We start from the raw sequence: 20,874 nt of genomic DNA on the forward strand, positions 1-20,874 counted from the left end.
TGTACTTTATGCGTCGGGAATTCTCAATTGGCCATGAAGGGGACAATGACCTAACTCAGCATGCATCCACAGAAATGCACAAGGCCACGCTAGCTAAAGGTGCTAGCAATATCGGTGCATTCTTCGTGACGTCTACTGCGGAAACTGACATAATTGGAAAAAAACCTCTCCATTTACCAGTTATTGAGCAGAGCCAACAATCGCATTCTGAAAGCTAATTACCCAGCTCACATAGCTCATAATGCCTGCAAGCACGCTTGCGATCTGCGGTCAGTGGATATTGAGACAATTGTTTTACAGATCTACAGCCACTTATCAGTATCCGCTTCCCGAAGAGAGGAACTGCGTGCATTTTCTTTTGCTTTTGTTGACACTGAGTGGCGTGAAATTCTGCAACATGTTTGCACACGATGGCTCTCTTTGTCCAGCTGTCGATCGTCTCAAGCAAAGCTGGCCAGTTCTTACATCATACTTCAGGTCCCTAAGGGAGACCTGTCCTGTGGCACTGAATGGTATTTTTGAGTATGAAGAAAAAACGGAAGCTGCTGTGCTTTTTCTACAAAGTGGGTGTGTTTTTGACCAACTTGTAAAAAAGCTGGAGGAAACAACGCTCTGCATCACAGATGTTTACGAGGAAGTCCAAAAGTTCAAAATGTAAGATGCTTCAGCTGAAACAGGACAGTTTTCTTTCTGAGTAGACCAAGCAGCTGATGGACAAACAATTGTCAGCACAAAGGTCCAAGCAGCAACAGGACTTTGAAATTCTATGACACTGTCATTACATACATTGACAAGTGGTTTGATTTCTAACCAGAACATGTAATGGTGAAACTGATGTGCCTCTATGAGGAGCTCTCCTCCACTGACCTGGAGCAGGTGGTGGTTGCCCTCAAAATGACAGAGACAGTCAGTATGGACCAACTCTATGAAGAGTTTTGTACTAGCCAGGAGGAAATACAGAAAGCCAGACAGGATACCACAAAATCCACCAGTGAGAAGTAGGTGGCAGTTTTCCAAAACCTAAGGAAAGCCAACTTGATCAACATGTTCAGGATTGTCTCATTTGTCCTCCATGTGCCAGACTCAAATGTCTTTGTAGAGAGGATTTTCTGTCTGATGACCATTTAAATGGTCAGACTCAAGAAACCAATGTAGCACAGAGCTGATCAAAAATGAACTTCAAATATCTGGGAACTGTGACTTGTCATGTAATGACTTCTCTCTGGCTATGCAAGAGGAGGCAGGATTGCATGAATCAGTCAAGAGCAGCAAAAAATATGTAGACTTGGTGAGTGACTCATGCCCCTCTTTTCCTCTTTTGCATTTGAAAAGTTAATTTTTTTGCTGTAAAGGTCCAAATTGTGATTTCTTTGATCATTTATTTTGAGGTTTATTCACATAAGTTTACATAATGATACAGTTTTAGTAAAGCTATAGGCTAAATGGAATATAGAAATGTTTTGCCTTTCCAATTGAATATGAATATACACTGTATACCCATACCGCCATGGCATCGTGCACTGGCACGCGACCTTTTGTCCCTTATTTGGTAGTGAAAAAGTTGGCAACCCTAGATGTAAACTAATTTATGCACAGCATTTGAGAGAAATAAGCTTTTTGTGCATATGGAACATTTCTGGGATATAGTATAGTAACTATAGCAGATTACATTTACAAATTAACCTATCCAACCATGATTATTAGACAATGTACATACTTTCATATTTACACAAATGTGTCTCAAAGAAGGAGAAAAGGCAGTTATCATAAAAAATTATTTGATCTCTTAAATCACACAATACACACTATAAAATCAAAGTACAAAACCTCTAAGTAAATAAGATTGACATTATTTTGTGACATTTGGGGCTGCAGGAAATGAACATGAAGAGCTGGTTTCCTGGACCCAGATTAAGCCTACTTGAAAAGGAATACAGCGCTGTAGGCTTAACCTGGGTCCAGGAAACTGTCCCTTACTGTTATTTTCCAGTGAGCCACAATCAGTAAGCACACATTTAGAAATTGTCAGTAACTATCAACCTGGGGATTTCCTCAATCATACATTTTGTTTAGTGCACTAATCTTATTACAGGGGCTTCTGCCCACACAACAGAGCAAGATTTTAATACTGGTTTCCGAACATTGGGTTAAAACATTTCTGCTGAACTGACTTTCAAATAAAACTTAATAAAAAGTGCAATTATAACTTCCATTCAGTAATGCCACATACATAAGGGCACTGTAAATGAAATGGCTTTGTCCAACCAGGGAATGATCAGAGGAACAACCTGCTGGCACTTATTTTCAAGACTACAGATGCAGACTAGCAGATAGGTGCAGTCCGAGCCCTGGAAAGGAATGAGACATTTTAGACAAAGCATTGACTCAGCAGAGCAGTTTTAACAATAGTGTCACTATTTAGATTACTCAAGCTCAAAGACAAACACAAACCGTATAGTCATATGAGTGAGACTTTGGTTAAAAGACGGTGAACATATTTTTGAATAATGGTTTTAATATAATGATATGTATGAACTGTAGGTACCTTGGGTAGGCATTCAACTTTAGTTATTTTGAAATTGTAATAATTCCTTTGTTCGACTTGGGTCTTCTCCCATCTGGTACGAGCTATGTATCATTTTCAAACAATGACATTTTGTCAGGATTACCATGTTTACATATAATAGTGCAGTAAAGAAATATATTCTGCATGCCAATCTCAGTATTTTAGCAGTGTTTAGTTGGGTAGTTTGTGTTCCAGTGTGGTAGGCAGTTAGAAAGCTGGTCAGCTCAGCACTGTGTATGGTAGGTCTAGCCTACTAGCCCACCTACCTTTAGAACAACATACTCTATTATCTTTTTCAAAGCTAATAAGTCTGTCCAAGAGTGCCTTAGCAAAGGATTTCCTTACTTCCTTGATTTTTCAACACACAGCAGGAAAAATGTAAAGCTTTAGCAGATTGGCCAAAACAGGGAAAAGCAACCATAGCATGTACAGGAGCAAGTTGGAGAAGTTTCCAGCAAAAAGTTTGATCATGCAAATCCCGGATACTGTAGGGAATACATAAATACAGTATAAATTCCCATGGCCAGACTGAATGTTAGTTGATGGGTTATGTAAATAAAGTTTTGTTAACAAATATTGTTTAGGTCAATTAATTAGCCAACCGTATGGCTAGTTTATCCAAGTAATTTGTTGATTTAATGACGGTGTAAGTCAGTTGCCAGAAGCTTTGGTTAATGCACATACAGTATAGTTAGTAAGAGGAAAATAATATCTGTGATTTAGTTGTAGGTGAAATCGTGCTTAATCATGGACTATTTTTTAGAAAGATTAATTATTAAATGTAGGTTCTCACCCTTTCCTCTTATAAGAATGATACAGTATGAACAGCACAATAAGTGCAACTGCAAAAGATAAAGAATCAATCATTAGTCCACTGTATGATCTTCAAATGGTCAAGAGAAAGTGTAACACAAATCTGATAAACATTTGAAAGTAGGCAGTTAACTAGGCTTACTAGTGTAACAAATCAAGTAATGTGGAGGAAATTCCTGATGGGCTACAGAAGGGAATGTTTCCCCAGTACAGTATAAAACAAAGTACCCAGTTTAGTTAGAACATATCTTTGAACTCAACAGCTTCTTCATCAAAAAGTGTATTAGAAACAAATATCCCCCCTCTCACTTGTGATTGTTTCAAATGATGGAATTCTTACCTATGACAGTGCTGATCACAATTCCCACAACTGCTGCATTCTCTGAAAGAGAGATTCAGTATTATTTTGTGAAGTATGAGCTAGCAAAATATACTACAAAATAATAATCTAATAATAATCACTTGAATCAACTTAACTCACCAGTAGCTGATTTGGTATCATGTTCCCCAACGCCATTATTCCTCCCTGAAACTGCAAATACCAAATTAAACTAATAATCAAGCCCTTGATTACACTGGGATAGATTTACTTGGATTTCCTCTACCTCGTATTGTGGGTGGAACAGTCGATGATGTTGTTATTGAAATAGTTGCTGTTGGTTTCAAAGGAATGTCATTGACATCTATGAAATAGAAATGTACAATGGTTATTCAGTATTGCACCTTCATGCAGTGCTTTCATTTTTAATAAGTGTACAACACTGTTACTCCCTGAAACGGCAAATACCAAATTAAACTAATAATCAAGCCCTTGATTACACTGGGATAGATTTACTTGGATTTCCTCTACCTCGTATTGTGGGTGGAACAGTCGATGATGTTGTTATTGAAATAGTTGCTGTTGGTTTCAAAGGAATGTCATTGACATCTATGAAATAGAAATGTACAATGGTTATTCAGTATTGCACCTTCATGCAGTGCTTTCATTTTTAATAAGTGTACAACACTGTTACTCCCTGAAACGGCAAATACCAAATTTAATTCATTATCAAGCCCTTGATTACACTGGGATAGATTTGATTAAATGTCCTCTACCTCGTATTGTGGGTGGAACAGTCGATGATGTTGTTGTTGTTGTTATTGAAATAGTTGCTGTTGGTTTCAAAGGAATGTCATTGACATCTATGAAATAGAAATGTACAATGGTTATTCAGTATTGCACCTTCAAGTGTACACCACTGTTACATATGACACTGACAGGGATTTACAGAAGGAAGATCAATGACAATATTCCTTATCATAGTCTGATGCATGCCTGCAGTGTCTAGATGTAGGGTGAAGGCGGATCTACAACAAATTGATTTACTTGAACTGTTTATAATGTATCCTCTGTAAAGCATATAACCCATAACAGTTGGCAGATAATTGATCAAACATAAATGGAATCCATACCTTTACATTCAGGAGGTAATGAGTTGTATTCACCATCTTCATTGCACTCAATTGATTTGTTTCCAATGAGGGTGTAACCTTCATTACAGGAGTAGTGTATTACACCACCATACTCTGGGAACTCTTCGCCAGGCTTCTCTGTGATCGTGCCATTCATTATCTCAGGAGGTTTATCACAAGTTACCACTGAGGAAGACATACATGGGTGCATTATATTTGTGGTCTTTCTTCAAACAAGTTCAATGCCTTATTTTCATTTTATTTAACCTTTATTTTGACAAGGAGTCATGCTTTGACAGGGAGTCATTCTTTGACAGGGAGTCATGCATAGATGTCCAAGTGTGTCAATGGCAAATATGGGAGAATTACCATCACATCTTGGTCTTCCACTCCAACCTGTGGCATAACACTGCCTGTAACTTGGGCCCGTAAGCTGATAACTAGAAGAGGGGGAGAGAGCATGTGAGAGGTGGTCAATGATGTATATAAACCCTGAATTGCTTATGCCATCTATTGGCTACTGAGAGGTTTTGAAGCCTACGGTCGGCCATATTTGCACTCCCCAGTAGGAGCAGTCCTCCATAGGAATGAATGCAATTCTACAGTACAGTGCCTTCAGAAAGTATTCACACACCTTGACCTTTTCCAATTTTTGTTGTGCTACAGCCTGAATTTAAAATTGATTAAATTGAGATTTTGTGTCACTGATCTACACATAATACCCCATAATGTCAAGTTGGAATTATGTTTTTATAAATGTTTGTAAATGAATTAAATGCTGAAATGTCTTGAGACAATAAGCATTCAACCCTTATGTTATGGCAAGCCTAAATAAGTTCAGGACTAAAAATGTGCTTAACAAGTCACATAATAAGTTGCATGGACTCACTCTGTGTGCAATAGCAGTGTTTACATTATTTTTAAATGACTACCCCACACATACAATTATATATAAGGTCCCTCAGTCGAGCAGTGAATTTCAAGCACAGATTTAACAACAAAGACCACAAAGAAGGGCTCCTATTGGTAGATTAGTAAAACTTTGGATTGTGTATCAATACACACAGTCACAACAAAAATACAGGCACCCTTCCTAACTCAGTCACTGTATAGGAAGAAAACTGCTCAGGGATTTCACCATGAGGCCAGTTGTGATTTTAAAACAGTTGTTCTGCAGTTTTAAGGGTAGGAACATGCTTCTTTATCACATTTGGTTATCAAAATTGCCTTAACGTACTAATATGTTTCAGTTCATCTTAATAAATTAATTTCTATACCTTCCAAAATAGAGGTCGACCGATTATGATATTTCAACGCCGATACCGATTATTGGAGGATCAATAAAAGCCTATACAGATTAATCGGCCGATTTTTTTTATTTTTATTTTATTTATTTATTTGTAATAATGACAATTACAACAATACTGAATGAACACTTATTTTAATTTAGTATAATACATCAATAAAATCAATTTAGCCTCAAATAAATAATGAAACATGTTCAATTTGGTTTAAATAATGCAAAAACAAAGTGTTGGAGAAGAAAGTAAAAGTGCAATATGTGCCATGTAAGAAAGCTAACATTTAAGTGCCTTGCTCAGAACATGGGAACATATGAAAGCTGGTGGTTCCTTTTAACATGAGTCTTCAATATTCCCAGGTAAGAAGTTTTAGGTTGTAGTTATTATAGGAATTATAGGACTATTTCTCTCTATCCGATTTGTATTTCATATACCTTTGACTATTGGATGTTCTTATAGGCACTTTAGTATTGCCAGTGTAACAGTATAGCTTCCGTCCCTCTCCTCGCTCCTACCTGGGCTCGAACCAGGAACACATCGACAACAGCCACCCTCGAAGCAGCGTTACCCATGCAGAGCAAGGGGAACAACTACTCCAAGCCTCAGAGCGAGTGACGTTTGAAACACTATTAGCGTGCTCCCCGCTAACTAGCTAGCCATTTCACATCGGTTACACCAGCCTAATCTTGGGAGTTGATAGGCTTGAAGTCATAAACAGCAAGAGCTGCTGGCAAAACGCACGAAAGTGCTGTTTGAATGAATGCTTACGAGCCTGCTGGTGCCTACCACCGCTTAGTCAGACTGCTCTATCAAATCATAGACTTAATTATAATATAATAAAAACACAGAAATACGAGCCTTAGGTCATTAATATGGTCGAATCCGGAAACTATCATCTCGAAAACAAAATGTTTTTTCTTTCAGTGAAATACGGAACCGTTCCATATTTTATCTAACGGGTGGCATCCCTAAGTCTAAATATTCCTGTTACATTTGTCGTGACGTTGTATTAGTTAATGTGACGACTGTTGCTCATCGAATGATTAACGGTTTATAATTGCGTGATTAAATGAATTAAGCAATGAATCAAGCAATTATTAACTCATCAACCTGGGGCACCATGGGAACATTGTTTTGATTGAGTTTCTATTTCCCAAATTAACTCAAAGGATATCAGAATATCGATTACAACAGTCGCTAAATTAATCAATTTCCTCTACAGTCTCATAATCTGAACGTGGTATAATCCGGGAATCTGCACGGACCCGGGCTTTACCACTGAATTTACCACACCAATCTTAGTTGATTATTTATTTACTAGCAAGCTAAAATGATGATAAAAATACACATACACAAAACACATTCTAGCTATTGATTAGGACTTAGTATAACGGGCCAACACACTATGGCGCTTGTTACCCAAAATGGGGATTTTAAAGAGAGAGAAACAAAGGAAGTACACGAGAGAAATATACATTTGGGTTCATTTGTCAGCCATGCTTATTTAACTAGCCTTGCCCCGAACTGCCGCTCTTATGGGTCAGAATATAATGATGTAATTACGTGTTGGAGGTCTCAGGTGGGAAGCTCCGCGTGGGTTGTTTAGGCTTCTAAATGACGCACTTCTCCGGCGCAACTCTCTGGTTGTCCTCACGATGTCAGTGTCCTTCTTGGCTAAATGGTCTGATCCCTCACCCTTGATCTGAAAGGGGTCTTCTGAGGACAGACAGCTCTGTAGCTCAGAGCTCACAGCTTCGGCCCGAATGGTGTCGATACCACGATTCAATGGAGAGTGGAGGCTGGGTGGTTCGGCTTGAATTCACCCGCTTAGACACAGCTACTCGTCCGTAGCTCGTGTAGAAAAAGATTTCTTTGTCTTCAACCTTGTGTTTCGTTTTGGGGTTCGTCGACTTTGTTAGACCTTAGCTGCAGCTTGGGGTCAATTAGTCTCCTATGTTAATTCTTCACTCTCCTGTCTTATACCCTCGGGTCAGAAGTGGGTGTAACCACCTTTAGGGCAATTCTCTGGGCGGACCAAGTAAAGGGGGCAAGGCTTAGATTTGGCTAAAAATCCGATTTTAGACACTAACTTCACATTTCATCTTTACCAAAACATTCTGTTTGATTTGGATATTTTCCAAACAGCGTACAATGTATAAACATCAGGCATATACTGGGAAAACTCTTAAAGGTACAATGTTTTCATAATAACGTCATCTCTTAACCTTTAAAAACAATACAAAAGTTACATACATTTTAATATTCCACCTCTCGTCATGACCACCATTGTGGCTGACGGAAACCATTGTTCCAAAGTCCCTTTATTGCATGTTTAATGTTCTGAGGCCAGTTCTCCATTGTTAGGACAAAGGAATTTCTCTGTGGCCTAAGTTTTATTATGGGCGTGAGGTGTCATAAAACCCCCACATCTTCAGACCCCTAGATCTCTCCTCCTCTGTTGGGGGTTTGGGAGATAATCTGTAGGGTGGTGGTCTCCTGTACCCTGACCTGATCAGGACAGTCATGACACATTGCACAACCTTCAATTTTATGTCATAATTACGTAAAATTCTGTCATTAGTTCGCAACGAGCCAGGCGGCCCAAACTGTTGCATATACCCTGACTCTGCGTGCAATGAACGCTAGAGATGTGACACAATTTCATGTTAGCAGGCAATATTAACTAAATATGCAGGTTTAAAAACATATACTTCTGTTTTGATTTTAAAGATTGATGTTTATGGTTAGGTACATTGGTGCAACGACAGTGCTTTTTTTCGCAAATGCGCTTGTTAAATCATCACACGTTTGTCGAAGTAGGCTGTGATTCGATGAGAAATGAACAGGCTCCGCATCGATTATATGCAACGCAGGACACGTTAGATAAACTAGTAATATCATCAACCATGTGTAGTTAACTAATGATTATGTTAAGATTGATAGTTTTTTATAAGATAAGTTTAATGCTAGCTAGCAACTTACCTTGGCTTCTTGCTGCCCTCGCGTTACAGGCAGTCAGCCTGCCATGCAGGCTCCTCGTGGAGTGCAATGTAAGGCAGGTGGTTAGAGCGTTGGACTAGTAACCGGAAGGTTGCAAAAACGAATCCCCCCTGAACAAGGCAGTTAACCCCCGATCCTAGGCCGTCATTGAAAATAAGAATGTGTTCTTAATCTGACTTGCCTAGTTAAATAAAGGTGTAAAAAAAAAAAATTGGTGGCCAAAAATACCGATTACAGATTTGTTATGAAAACTTGAAATCGGCCCTAATTAATCGGCCATTCCGATTAATCGGTCGACCTCTATTCCAAAATATGTTTTACAGCAGTGGGGGAGTGCCAAGATGGAGGCACGGTGGCTTCAACACAGCACCCCTTATCAGCCATCTAATTCATATATACATTATTGGAGGTGGTGGGGTGGTTGTCTGGCATTGAATCTTTTGGCAAAATAATTCTAACATACTCTGATGATACATTAGATACATGATGAAGCATACTCACCCTTTATCACAGATTGCTCTTGCTGATGCACCAAAAAGCGTGCCTTCCTCACTAAACTCATATTTCAAATGTGGTTTCTCCCTGGGGGCACCACAGTCCTTCTCTGAAATGAATAATCATAAGTTAACGCCAGCAACAAACAATCAAACAACAGTAAATAAATCAAACAACCGTAAACACACAATAAAAATCGCACTTGACAGAAAAACTGAGAAAAGTGCTTGTATTTTGCCGCATACTTTTGCAGGTTAATTCGAGCGTGCTCCACTTTCCACTCGTGCAGGTGATTCTTTCAGATCCTTGCTCTTTCAAGTAGCCATTGGCACACTGAAAAGTGGCTTCCTTCCCCTCCGGAAAATCGTTCATTAATAGCGCTTCATTCGTTAGAACAACATTTCCCTCTACTTGAGGTTTGGGACACTCGGCTGTGAGGATATGATATAGTAGAATATGTCAACTCCACACACAATGAGAGTTACGTTGGCCAGCTCAAGTTAACAAAGTGTCTATTTGTAACCAAAACATTAAGTTAAAACTTTTATAAACGTTAGCTAGCAAACGGTTACTGTAGAGTAACGTTACCATGGCTAGAAACTTACTCACCATTTCCACTTGCTATAAAGATAAGGCATATCAAGCACTTAGTCCATGAATTTGAATAAAACATTATTGGCTGTCCTTTTTAAAGTTGATTTTATGTGAAGACAAGTCGGTCTCTCGATCTAACAAGTTCTCTCTGATGTTGTTGGCACTATCAAGCTGGCTGTCTAATCAGTACCAACCAGTCCATGGACGACTTCAACTGTCGCTTGAAGATATTTTCACTTTCCAGCAACCATGGAAACCCTGTTCACCTAAAACGGGGTTTCCAGTAGTTACCACACCCACAAAGTCAATACACAACCGTATCGTAAATAAATCCTTAAAACAAAAATGTGCTTTTTGGGTAGGGTTAGGAATAAGGTTAGCATATTGGTTATGGTTAGGCTAATGATATAAATCACATTTTAAGAAGATATGGTGTATGACTTTGTGGCTGTGGTAACTTGTGACGCCCGTAACACCATGCGCAGAGTTGCCCAGAGCTACTCCTCAATAATAACTTACAAGTGATAACCTAATAATACAGTATTATAATTAATCATTAATTAAGGAGAAAATGGAGTTCATGTAATTTTGTAATTTTGACTGAAGTGGAGAAAGCTATGAGTTAACTGACCATATCACTGAATAGATTCCATCCTCCCCTGCCTTGTGACCTGTGGACAAGTTTGAGTTTCGGTTACTGAAGATAAATGATGCACTTGATCTGTCAACGTGTCTTATTGTGCTTCATGCGCTTGAAACTGCACAGGATAGAGGTCAGGGATTTGGGCAGGCTTTGTTAAACTCCCCATATGCTCTATGTTTATATACTTCGCATATTACAATGGTCATTAATAATGTATGTATTTTATATAGAGCTTTTCATTACATGAAGAACCTCAAACGCTTTAAAAACGAAACAAAAAACTCAAAAATAATTCATTTATTGATGGTAGTTCGTTCATGTGTTGGCTGGACAATGATCTTATACGGTGGCGGCGTGTCCAGAGGACATCAACTCAAGGGACTCGAGCACGGACTCCTGCTTCCCCTTCAGCATCCGAGCGCACAGTCCTCCTTATCATTTGCTCGTGTATGAACATAACGTTACATTGATATGGTTAATGTATAATTCAATATAAGGGCATGGGAACAAGTATACAGAATTCCATTCTGAGTGACAGGAATTCATTGAAATAAATCTATCAAACGACAATGATAACTATTTTCCATTTCCAGCATAGGAATAGCTGAGCTTTTTTTCCACAGTTCGAGAAATCTAGGGCGTATCCTCCCCTAAACTCTTGGAGATGTCTCCAAAACAGCACCGTTGCCTTGGTAAGTAGATTGATTGTCTAAGAAGAAATATCCCTGACAGCAGTGTCCGTTCTAGCTGGTTTGGCTCCCTGGGTGAACCCACCCTTCAGCCCCCCCCCCATACAAAAAAAAGCACCATTCTGCACTAACTGTAATTTCTATTCAGACATTTGGAACAACACAAATAAATAATTATAACATTTAAAACGATATAAATATAAAAATATATACAAAAACGATTTCGCACAAACCCCCCAAAAATGCAATATGTCTGTGAAACTATATATTTATAGTATTATGAATGAATTGTGGTTTATTTGGTAGCATTTCGTAGTGTGACTGATTTTACTAATTGCATTAGTACCGTACATAATTAGAGGTGCATTATTTGATAGATTCCCACGCTCCCCCTACCTTGGGCTTCCAGTGGGGAGACCTGAGGTCAACCTCCCCCCACACCCCTCCCCATCTCGTAATTCTGATTGGGAGACCTTCCCAAGCAGTAGCCTGCCTAGATCACAAACTTGTAAGGACCGACGCTGGAGTCGAGAAACAGGTACGGGGAGTCAAACATTTTATTGGAACAGACGCATAACAAGATGGCGTCGACAGAGATGGTCACCTCGCTTCAGGTCCTTAGAAAACTATGCAGTAATTTGTTTTTTTTAATGTATTATTTCTTACATTGTTAGCACAGAAAATCTCAAGTGTTATTACATACAGCCGGGAAGAACTATTGGATATAAAAGCGATGTCAACTTACCAACATTACGACCAGGAATACGTCTTTCCCAAAGTGGATCCTTTGTTCGGACCTCCACCCTGGACATGCGATCTTATCCCAGAGGCTGACCAAAAACAACACGGTCGCTGCAGGAGAGGCGGACAGAGCGGCCTACTGGTCAGACTCAGAAGGCGAGCACACCATCCACCGCTTCCGAGCATATTACTCGCCAATGTACAATCGCTAGATAACAAGGTGGACGAAATTAGGGCACGAGTTGCCTTCCAGAGAGACATCAGAGATTCTCTGTTTCACGGAAACATGGCTCACTCGGGATATGTTGTCAGAGTCAGTACAGCCACCCGGTTTCTTCACGCATCGCGCCGACAGAAACAAACATCTCTCAGGTAAGAAGAAGGGCGGGGGTGTATGCCTTATGATTAACGACTCATGGTGTATTCACACAACAACAACTCAAGTCCTTTTGTTCACCCGACCTAGAATTCCTTACAATCAAATGCCGACTGCATTATCTTCCAGGGAATTCTCTTCGATTATAGTCACAGCCATGTATATCCCCCCACCCCCCAAGCAGATCCCTCGTAGGCCCTGAAAGAACTTCACTGGAATCTATGTAAACTGGAAACCATACATCCTGAGACTGCATTTATTGCAGCTGGGGATTTTAACAAAACTAACCTAAGAACCATACTTCCTAAATTCTATCAGCATATCGAATGTGCGACAAGAGCTGGTAGCTTTCTGGATCATTGCTACTCGAACTTCCGCGATGCAAACAAAGCCCTCCCCCACCCTGCCTTCGGCAAATCTGACCATGACTCCATTTTGTTGCGCCCAGCCTATAGACAGAAACTAAAACAGGAAATGCCCGTGCTCAGGTCAATACAACTCTAGTCTAACCAATAGGATTCCATGCTTCAAAATTGCTTCGATCACGTGGACTGGGATATGTTCCAGATAGCCTCAGACAATAACATTGACGTATACGCTGACTCGGTGAGCGAGTTAGTTAGCCTGTTGAGGTGTAGGGGGCAGTATTTTCACTACCGGATGAAAAATGTACCCAAATTAAACTAGTTACTACTCTGGCCCAGAATATGCATATTATTAGTAGATTTGGATAGAAAACACTCTGAAGTTTCTAAAACTGTTTTAATGGTATCTGTGAGTATAACAGAACTCATATGGCAGGCAAAAACCTGAGAAAAATCCAACCAGGAAGTGGAATGTCTGAGAATTGTAGTTCTTCTTTTGATTCTCTATCAAAACTACAGTTTCTGTGGGGTCACGTTGCACTTCCTAAGGCTTCCATTGGCTGTCAACAGCCTTCAGAAAGTTCTTTCAGCATTCTCCTGTCACTGGGCAGATAATAGGAGCTCAGTCAATCAGTGGACTGCCTGACGACAAAGGGATTGGATATGCGTGATCGCGCGGGTGCGCCGTTCCTTCTTTTTCTTCTTGAATGAATAGGCTATTGTCCGGTTGGAATATTATCGCAATTTTACGTTAAAAATACCATTAAGATTGATTTTAAACAGCGTTTGACATGCTTCTAAGTATGGTAATGGAACATTTTGACTTTTCGTCTCTGGTACCGCGCTTGCGCGTTATGCCTTTGGATAGTGCTCTGTACGCACGAACAAAATGGAGGTATTTGGACATAAATATGGATTATTTCGAACAAAAACAAAATTTCTTGTCAAAGTAGCAGTCCTGGGAGTGCATTCTGACGAAGATCAGCAAAGGTAAGAGAATATTTATAATACTAATTCTGAGTTTAGGTGACCTCGAACTTGGCGGGTGTCTGTATAACTTGATGTGATGGCGAGCTATGTACTCAGAATATTGAAAAATGTGCTTTCTCCGTAAAGCTATTTTAAAATCTGACACAGCGGTTGCATCCAGGAGTAGTCTATCTATAATTCTTTAAAAATTGTTATATATTTTGTCAACGTTTATGATGAGTATTTTTGTAAATTGATGTGCACATTCACCGGGGGTTTTGATGGGAATACATTTTCTGAACATCACGCGACAATGTAAAATGCTGTTTTTGGACATAAATATGAACTTTATCAAACAAAACATACATGTCTTGTGTAACATAATGTCTTAGGAGTGTCATCTGATGAAGATCGTCAAAGGTTAGTTCTTCATTTAGCTGTGTTTTGGGTTTTTGTGACACATGTCCTTGCTTGGAAAATGGCTGTGTGATTATTTTTGTCTATGTACTCTCCTAACATAATCTAATGTTTTGCTTTCGCTGTAAAGCCTTTTTGAAATCGGACAATGTGGTTACATCAAGGAGAAGTGTATGTTTAAAATGGTGTAAAATAGTTGTATGTTTGAGAAAGTTGAATTATGACATTTTGTTGTTTTGAATTTGCCGCCCTGATATTTCACTGGCTGTGTACCGCAGGTGACAAGTAGCGTCCCACGTAGCCCATAGAAGTTAGCAAGTGCATCGGAGATGTCGTTCACTCTGTGACCATTAAAACCTTCCCTAACCAGAAACCGTGGATTGATGGCAGCATTTGCACAAAACTGAAATCCCGAACCACCGCTTTTAATCATGGCAAGGTGACCGGAAACACGACCGAATACAAACAGTGCAGATATTCCCTCCGCAAGGCAATCAGACAAGCAAAGCGTCAGTATAGAGACAAAGTAGAGTCGCAATTCAACGGCTCAAACGTATCTGGCAGTGTCTACAGTCAATCACGGATTACAAAAAGAAAACCAGTCCCGTTGCGGACACCGATCTTTTCCTCCCAGACAAATTAAACAACTTCTTTGCTCACTTTGAGGACAATACAGTGCCACTGACATGGCCCGGTACGAAAGCCTGTGGGCTCTCCTTTTCCTTGGCCAAAGTGAGTAAAACATTTAAACGTGTTAACCCTCGCAAGACTGCCGGCCCAGACGGCATCCCTAGCCGCATCCTCAGAGCATGCGCAGACTAGAGGTCGACCGATTTAACGGTAATGGCCGATTAATTAGGGCTGATTTTCAAGTTTTCATAACAATCGGCATTTTTGGACACCGATCATGGCTGATTACATTGTACTCCACGAGGAGACTGCGTGGCAGGCTGACTACCTGTTATGCGAGTGCAGAAAGGAGCCAAGGTAAGGTGCTAGCTAGCATTAAACGTATCTTATAAAAAAATCAATCTTAACATAATCACAAGTTAACTACACATGGTTGATGATATTACTAGTTTATCTAGTTTGTCCTGCGTTGCATATAATTGATGTGGTGCCTGTTAATTTATCATTGAATCATAGCCTACTTCGCCAAACGGGTGATTTAGCAAGCGCATTCGTGAAAAAAGCACTATCGTTGCAACAATATGTACCTAACCATAAACATCAATGCCTTTCTTAAAATCAATACACAAGTATATATTTTTAAACCTGCATATTTAGTTAATATTGCCTGCTAACATGAATTTCTTTTAACTAGTGTCACGTCCTGACCAGTAGAGGGGGTAGTTGGGTCAGGACGTGGCAGAAGGGAGTGTGTGTTTGTTATTGTTTCATTGATTTTGGCCGTGTGACTTCCAATCAAGCACAGCTGTAGAGGGTTGTGGTTGATTGGGAGTCACACATAAGGTGCCTACTTTGCCTTGTGGGGTTGTGGGTGGTTGTTTTTTACACTGCTTGTATTAGCCTGTAGAACTGTCACTGTTGTCACCCTTTTTGTTGTTAAGTGAATGCTCTACTCCTTTTTTGGCAATAAATGACCATGAGTATTCACATACCTGCTGCGCCTTGGTTCATTTCAGAAGACAGCCGTTACAGAACCACCCACCGTACCAGGACCAAGCAGCAGAAGAGGAGGAAGCCACAGGAGAGAAAAAAGGAGGAATGGACATGGGAGGACGTCCTGGATGGCAAGGGAGCCTACACCTGGGAAGAGATCCTGGCCGGAAGGGATCGCCTCCCATGGGAACAGGTGGAGGCACTCAGGAGAGTGGAGGCAGCTGGACAGAGGAACCAACGGGAATGTTTTGCTGGTACACGACTAGCGTTCAAACCCGAGAGGCAGCCCCAAGATTTTTTTTTGGGGGGGGCACACGGGTAGCTTGGCCAGGCCAGGGAAGAGCCGTAAGCCAGCTACCCGTGATTACAGGGAGGTGCGTATGAGGTGGAGGGCGCCATGTTACGCTGTGGTACGCACCATCTCGCCTATACGGACGCACAGCCCAGTTCGCCCAGTACCATCGCCCCGCAGGTGCCAGGGCAAGGGGAGCATCGAGCCGGAAGGGGTGATGCCAACCCTGCACTCAAGACCGCCAGTGTGCCCTTTTGGTCCGGTGTTTCCCGCTAGACGCACTAGCATGGAGGTGCGTGTCTCCAGGCGGGCAAGTCCAATACCAGCCCCACGCATCAGGAGTCTAGTGCGTCAGCCCAGCCTCGCCAGTCAACAGTCACCAGAGCTGCCCGCCAGTCAACAGTCACCAGAGCTGCCCGCCAGTCAACCATCACCAGAGCTGCCCGCCAGTCAACAGTCGTCAGAGCTGCCCGCCAGTCAACAGTCGTCAGAGCTGTCCGCCAGTCAACAGTCGTCAGAGCTGTCCGCCAGTCAACAGTCGTCAGAGCTGCCCGCCAGTCGCCAGTCGTCAGAGCTGCCCGCCAGTCAACAGTCGCCAGAGAGGTCAGACTGCGCTGAACTGCCGGAGTGGCCAGACTGCGCTGAACTGCCGGAGTGGCCAGACTGCGCTGAACTGCCGGAGTGGCCAGACTGCCCTGTACTGCCGGAGTGGCCAGACTGCCCTGTACTGCCGGAGTGGCCAGACTGCCCTGTACTGCCGGAGTGGCCAGACTGCCCTGTACTGCCGGAGTGGCCAGACTGCCCTGCACTGCCGGAGTGGCCAGACTGCCCTGCACTGCCGGAGTGGCCAGACTGCCCTGCACTGCCGGAGTGGCCAGACTGCCCTGCTCTGCCGGAGTGGCCAGACTGCCCTGCTCTGCCGGAGTGGCCAGACTGCCCTGTTCTGCCGGAGTGGCCAGACTGCCCTGTTCTGCCGGAGTGGCCAGACTGCCCTGTTCTGCCGGAGTGGCCAGACTGCCCTGTTCTGCCGGAGTGGCCAGACTGCCCTGTTCTGCCGGAGTGGCCAGACTGCCCTGTTCTGCCAGAGTGGCCAGACTGCCCTGTTCTGCCAGAGTGGCCAGACTGCCCTGTTCTGCCAGAGTGGCCAGACTGCCCTGTTCTGCCAGAGTGGCCAGACTGCCCTGTTCTGCCAGAGTGGCCAGACTGCCCTGTTCTGCCAGAGTGGCCAGACTGCCCTGTTCTGCCAGAGTGGCCAGACTGCCCTGTTCTGCCAGAGGTGCCCGCCTGCCCTGATCTGCCAGGGTGCCCGGCCTGTCAGAATCTGCCAGAGTGGTCCTCCTGCCCTCCGGTCCAGCCCGAGTGGCCCTCCTGCCCTCCGGCCCAGCCCGAGTGGCCCTCCTGCCTTCCGGCCCAGCCCGAGTGGCCCTCCTGCCTTCCGGCCCAGCCCGAGTGGCCCTCCTGCCTTCCGGCCCAGCCCGAGTGGCCCTCCTGCCTTCCGGCCCAGCCCGAGTGGCCCTCCTGCCTTCCGGCCCAGCCCGAGTGGCCCTCCTGCCTTCCGGCCCAGCCCGAGTGGCCCGCATGCCTTCCGGCCCAGCCCGAGTGGCCCGCATGCCTTCCGGCCCAGCCCGAGTGGCCCGCATGCCTTCCGACCCAGCCAGAGTGGTCCGTCTGCCAGGGTCAACCCGAGTGGCCCGTCTGCCCGGCGCAGCTATCGGCGCCAGCAAAGTGGGCGACGCCGAAGGTGGAGCGAGGTCCACGTCCTGCACCTGAGCCACCTCCAGGATAGGTGGGTTGGGGAGGGAGGGTGTAGCACAGTGCCGTCGGTGACGGCAGCCACCCTCCCTTCCCTCCCTTATTGTTTAGGTGTTAAATTTTGTTGAGGATTTTCTTGTTTTCCTTTTTTTAGGTGCATCCCGGCGTCTGCACCTTGAGGGGGGGGTACTGTCACGTCCTGACCAGTAGAGGGGGTAGTTGGGTCAGGACGTGGCAGAAGGGAGTGTGTGTTTGTTATTGTTTCATTGATTTTGGCCGTGTGACTTCCAATCAAGCACAGCTGTAGAGGGTTGTGGTTGATTGGGAGTCACACATAAGGTGCCTACTTTGCCTTGTGGGGTTGTGGGTGGTTGTTTTTTTTACACTGCTTGTATTAGCCTGTAGAACTGTCACTGTTGTCACCCTTTTTGTTGTTAAGTGAATGCTCTACTCCTTTTTTGGCAATAAATGACCATGAGTATTCACATACCTGCTGCGCCTTGGTTCATTTCAGAAGACAGCCGTTACAACTAGGGAAATTGTGTCACTTCTCTTGCGTTCTGTGAAACAAAGTCAGGGTATATGCAGCAGTTTGGGCCGCCTAGCTCGTTGCGAACTGTGTGAAGACTATTTCTTCCTAACAAAGACAACCAACTTCGCCAAACAGGGGAAGATTTAACAAAAGCGCATTTGCAAAACAAAGGCACAGTCGTTGCACGAATGTACCTAACCATAAACATCAATGCCTTTCTTAAAATCAATACAGAGCAGTATATATTTTTTAAACCTGCATATTTAGTTAAAAGAAATCCAGGTTAGCAGGCAATATTAAACTAGGCAAATTGTGTCACTTCTCTTGCGTTCATTGCACGCAGAGTCAGGGTAAATGCAACAGTTTGGGCCGCCTGGCTCGTTGCGAACTAATTTGCCAGAATTGTATGTAATTATGACATAACATTGAAGGTTGTGCAATGTAACAGGAATATTTAGACTTATGGATGCCACCCGTTAGATAAAATACGGAATGGTTCCGTATTTCACTGAAAGAATAAACGTTTTGTTTTCGAAATGATAGTTTCCGGATTTGACCATATTAATGACCTAAGGCTCGTATTTCTGTGTGTTTATTATGTTATAATTAAGTCTATGATTTGATATTTGATAGAGCAGTCTGACTGAGCGGTGGTAGGCAGCAGCAGGCTCGTAAGCATTCATTCAAACAGCACTTTCTTGCGTTTGCCAGCAGCTCTTCACTGTGCTTCAAGCATTGAGCTGTTTATGACTTCAAGCCTATCAACTCCCGAGATCAGGCTGGTGTAACCGATGTGAAATGGCTAGCTAGTTAGCAGGGTGCGTGCTAATAGCGTTTCAATCGGTGAAGTCACTGGCTCTGAGACCTTGAAGTAGTTGTTCCCCTTGCTCTGCAAGGGCCGCGGCTTTTGTGGAGTGATGGGTAACAATGCTTCAAGGGTGGCTGTTGTCGATGTGTTCCTGGTTCGAGCCCAGGAGAAAGAGAAACGGAAGCTATACTGTTACACTGGCAATATTAACATGCCTATAAGAACATCCAATAGTCAATAGAGAGAAATAGTCCTATAATTCCTATAATAACTACAACCTAAAACTTCTTACCTGGGAATATTGAAGACTCATGTTAAAAGGAACCACCAGCTTTTATATGTTCTCATGTTCTGAGCAAGGCACTTAAATGTTAGCTTTCTTACATGGCACATATTGCACTTTTACTTTCTTCTCCAACACTTTGTTTTTGCATTATTTATACCAAATTGAACATGTTTCATTATTTATTTGAGGCTAAATTGATTTTATTTATGTATTATATTAAGTTAAAATAAGTGTTCATTCAGTATTGTTGTAATTGTCATTATTACAAACAAAAAAAATAATAATAAAATAGAAATCGTCCGATTAATCGGTATCGGCTTTTTGGTCCCCCAATAACCGGTATCGGTATCGGCGTTGGAAAATCATAATCGGTCGACCTCTGGCGCAGACCAGCTGGCTGGTGTGTTTACAGACATATTCAACAAATCCCTATCCCAGTCTGTTGTCCCCACATGCTTCAAGATGGCCACCATTGTTCCTGTTCCCAAGAAAGCTAAGGTAACTTGAACTAAATGACTATCGCCCAATTGCACTCACTTCTGTCATCATGAAGTGTTAAGAGACTAGTCAAGGACCATATCACCTCCACCCTACCTGATACCCTAGACCCACTCCAATTTGCTTACCTCCCCAATAGGTCCACAGATGATGCAATCGCCATCACACTGCACACATCCCTATCCCATCTGGACAAGAGGAATACCTATGTAAGAATGCTGTTCATTGACTACAACTCAGCATTAAACACCATAGTACACTCCAAACTCATCATTAAGCTCGAGACCCTGCGACTCGACCCCGCCCTGTGCAACTGGGTCCTGGACTTTCTGATGGGCCACCCCCAGGTGGTGAAGATAGGAAACAACTTCTCCACTCCACTGATCCTCAACACTGGGGCCTCACAAGGGTGCGTTCTTAGCCCTCTCCTGTACTCCCTTTTCACACATGACTGCATGGCCATGCACGCTTCCAACTCAATCATCAAGTTTGCAGACGACACTACAGTGGTAGGCCTGATTACCAACAACAACAAGCCAGCCTGCAGGGAGGAAGTGAGGGCCCTCGGTGTGTGGTGTCACAAAAATAACCTCTCACTCAACATCAACAAAACAAAGGAGATGATCGTGGACTTCAGGAAACAGCAGAGGGAGCACCCGCCC

At 42.8% G+C, this 20,874-nt stretch overlaps 1 protein-coding gene across 5 annotated transcripts; it reads right to left on the bottom strand.

The window, feature by feature from the left end:
• Window positions 1-1,336: 1,336 nt before the first annotated feature.
• On the bottom strand, window positions 1,337-10,531 carry LOC115150744 (complement decay-accelerating factor). Of its 5 annotated transcripts, XM_029694343.1 has the most exons (13): window positions 10,237-10,528; window positions 9,873-10,058; window positions 9,634-9,736; window positions 5,201-5,271; window positions 4,832-5,017; window positions 4,475-4,561; window positions 4,230-4,307; window positions 3,985-4,062; window positions 3,861-3,911; window positions 3,720-3,761; window positions 3,360-3,408; window positions 2,546-2,628; window positions 1,337-2,348 (listed from the first exon to the last, which is right to left on the bottom strand). In XM_029694343.1, the coding sequence occupies exons 1-12, from the start codon at window positions 10,298-10,300 to the stop codon at window positions 2,565-2,567; spliced, it is 1,059 nt and encodes a 352-aa protein (XP_029550203.1). In that variant the 5' UTR covers window positions 10,301-10,528; the 3' UTR covers window positions 1,337-2,348; window positions 2,546-2,564. The 5 variants fall into 5 exon arrangements, with proteins under 5 accessions (XP_029550203.1, XP_029550206.1, XP_029550204.1 ...); XM_029694346.1 differs by lacking the exon at window positions 4,230-4,307 and having other exon boundaries at window positions 10,237-10,531; XM_029694344.1 differs by lacking the exon at window positions 2,546-2,628 and having other exon boundaries at window positions 10,237-10,531.
• Between the last annotated feature and the right edge of the window lie 10,343 nt (window positions 10,532-20,874).

This window comes from Salmo trutta, chromosome 16, assembly GCF_901001165.1.
Source record: "Salmo trutta chromosome 16, fSalTru1.1, whole genome shotgun sequence".
Classification (NCBI taxonomy): Eukaryota; Metazoa; Chordata; class Actinopteri; order Salmoniformes; family Salmonidae; genus Salmo; species Salmo trutta.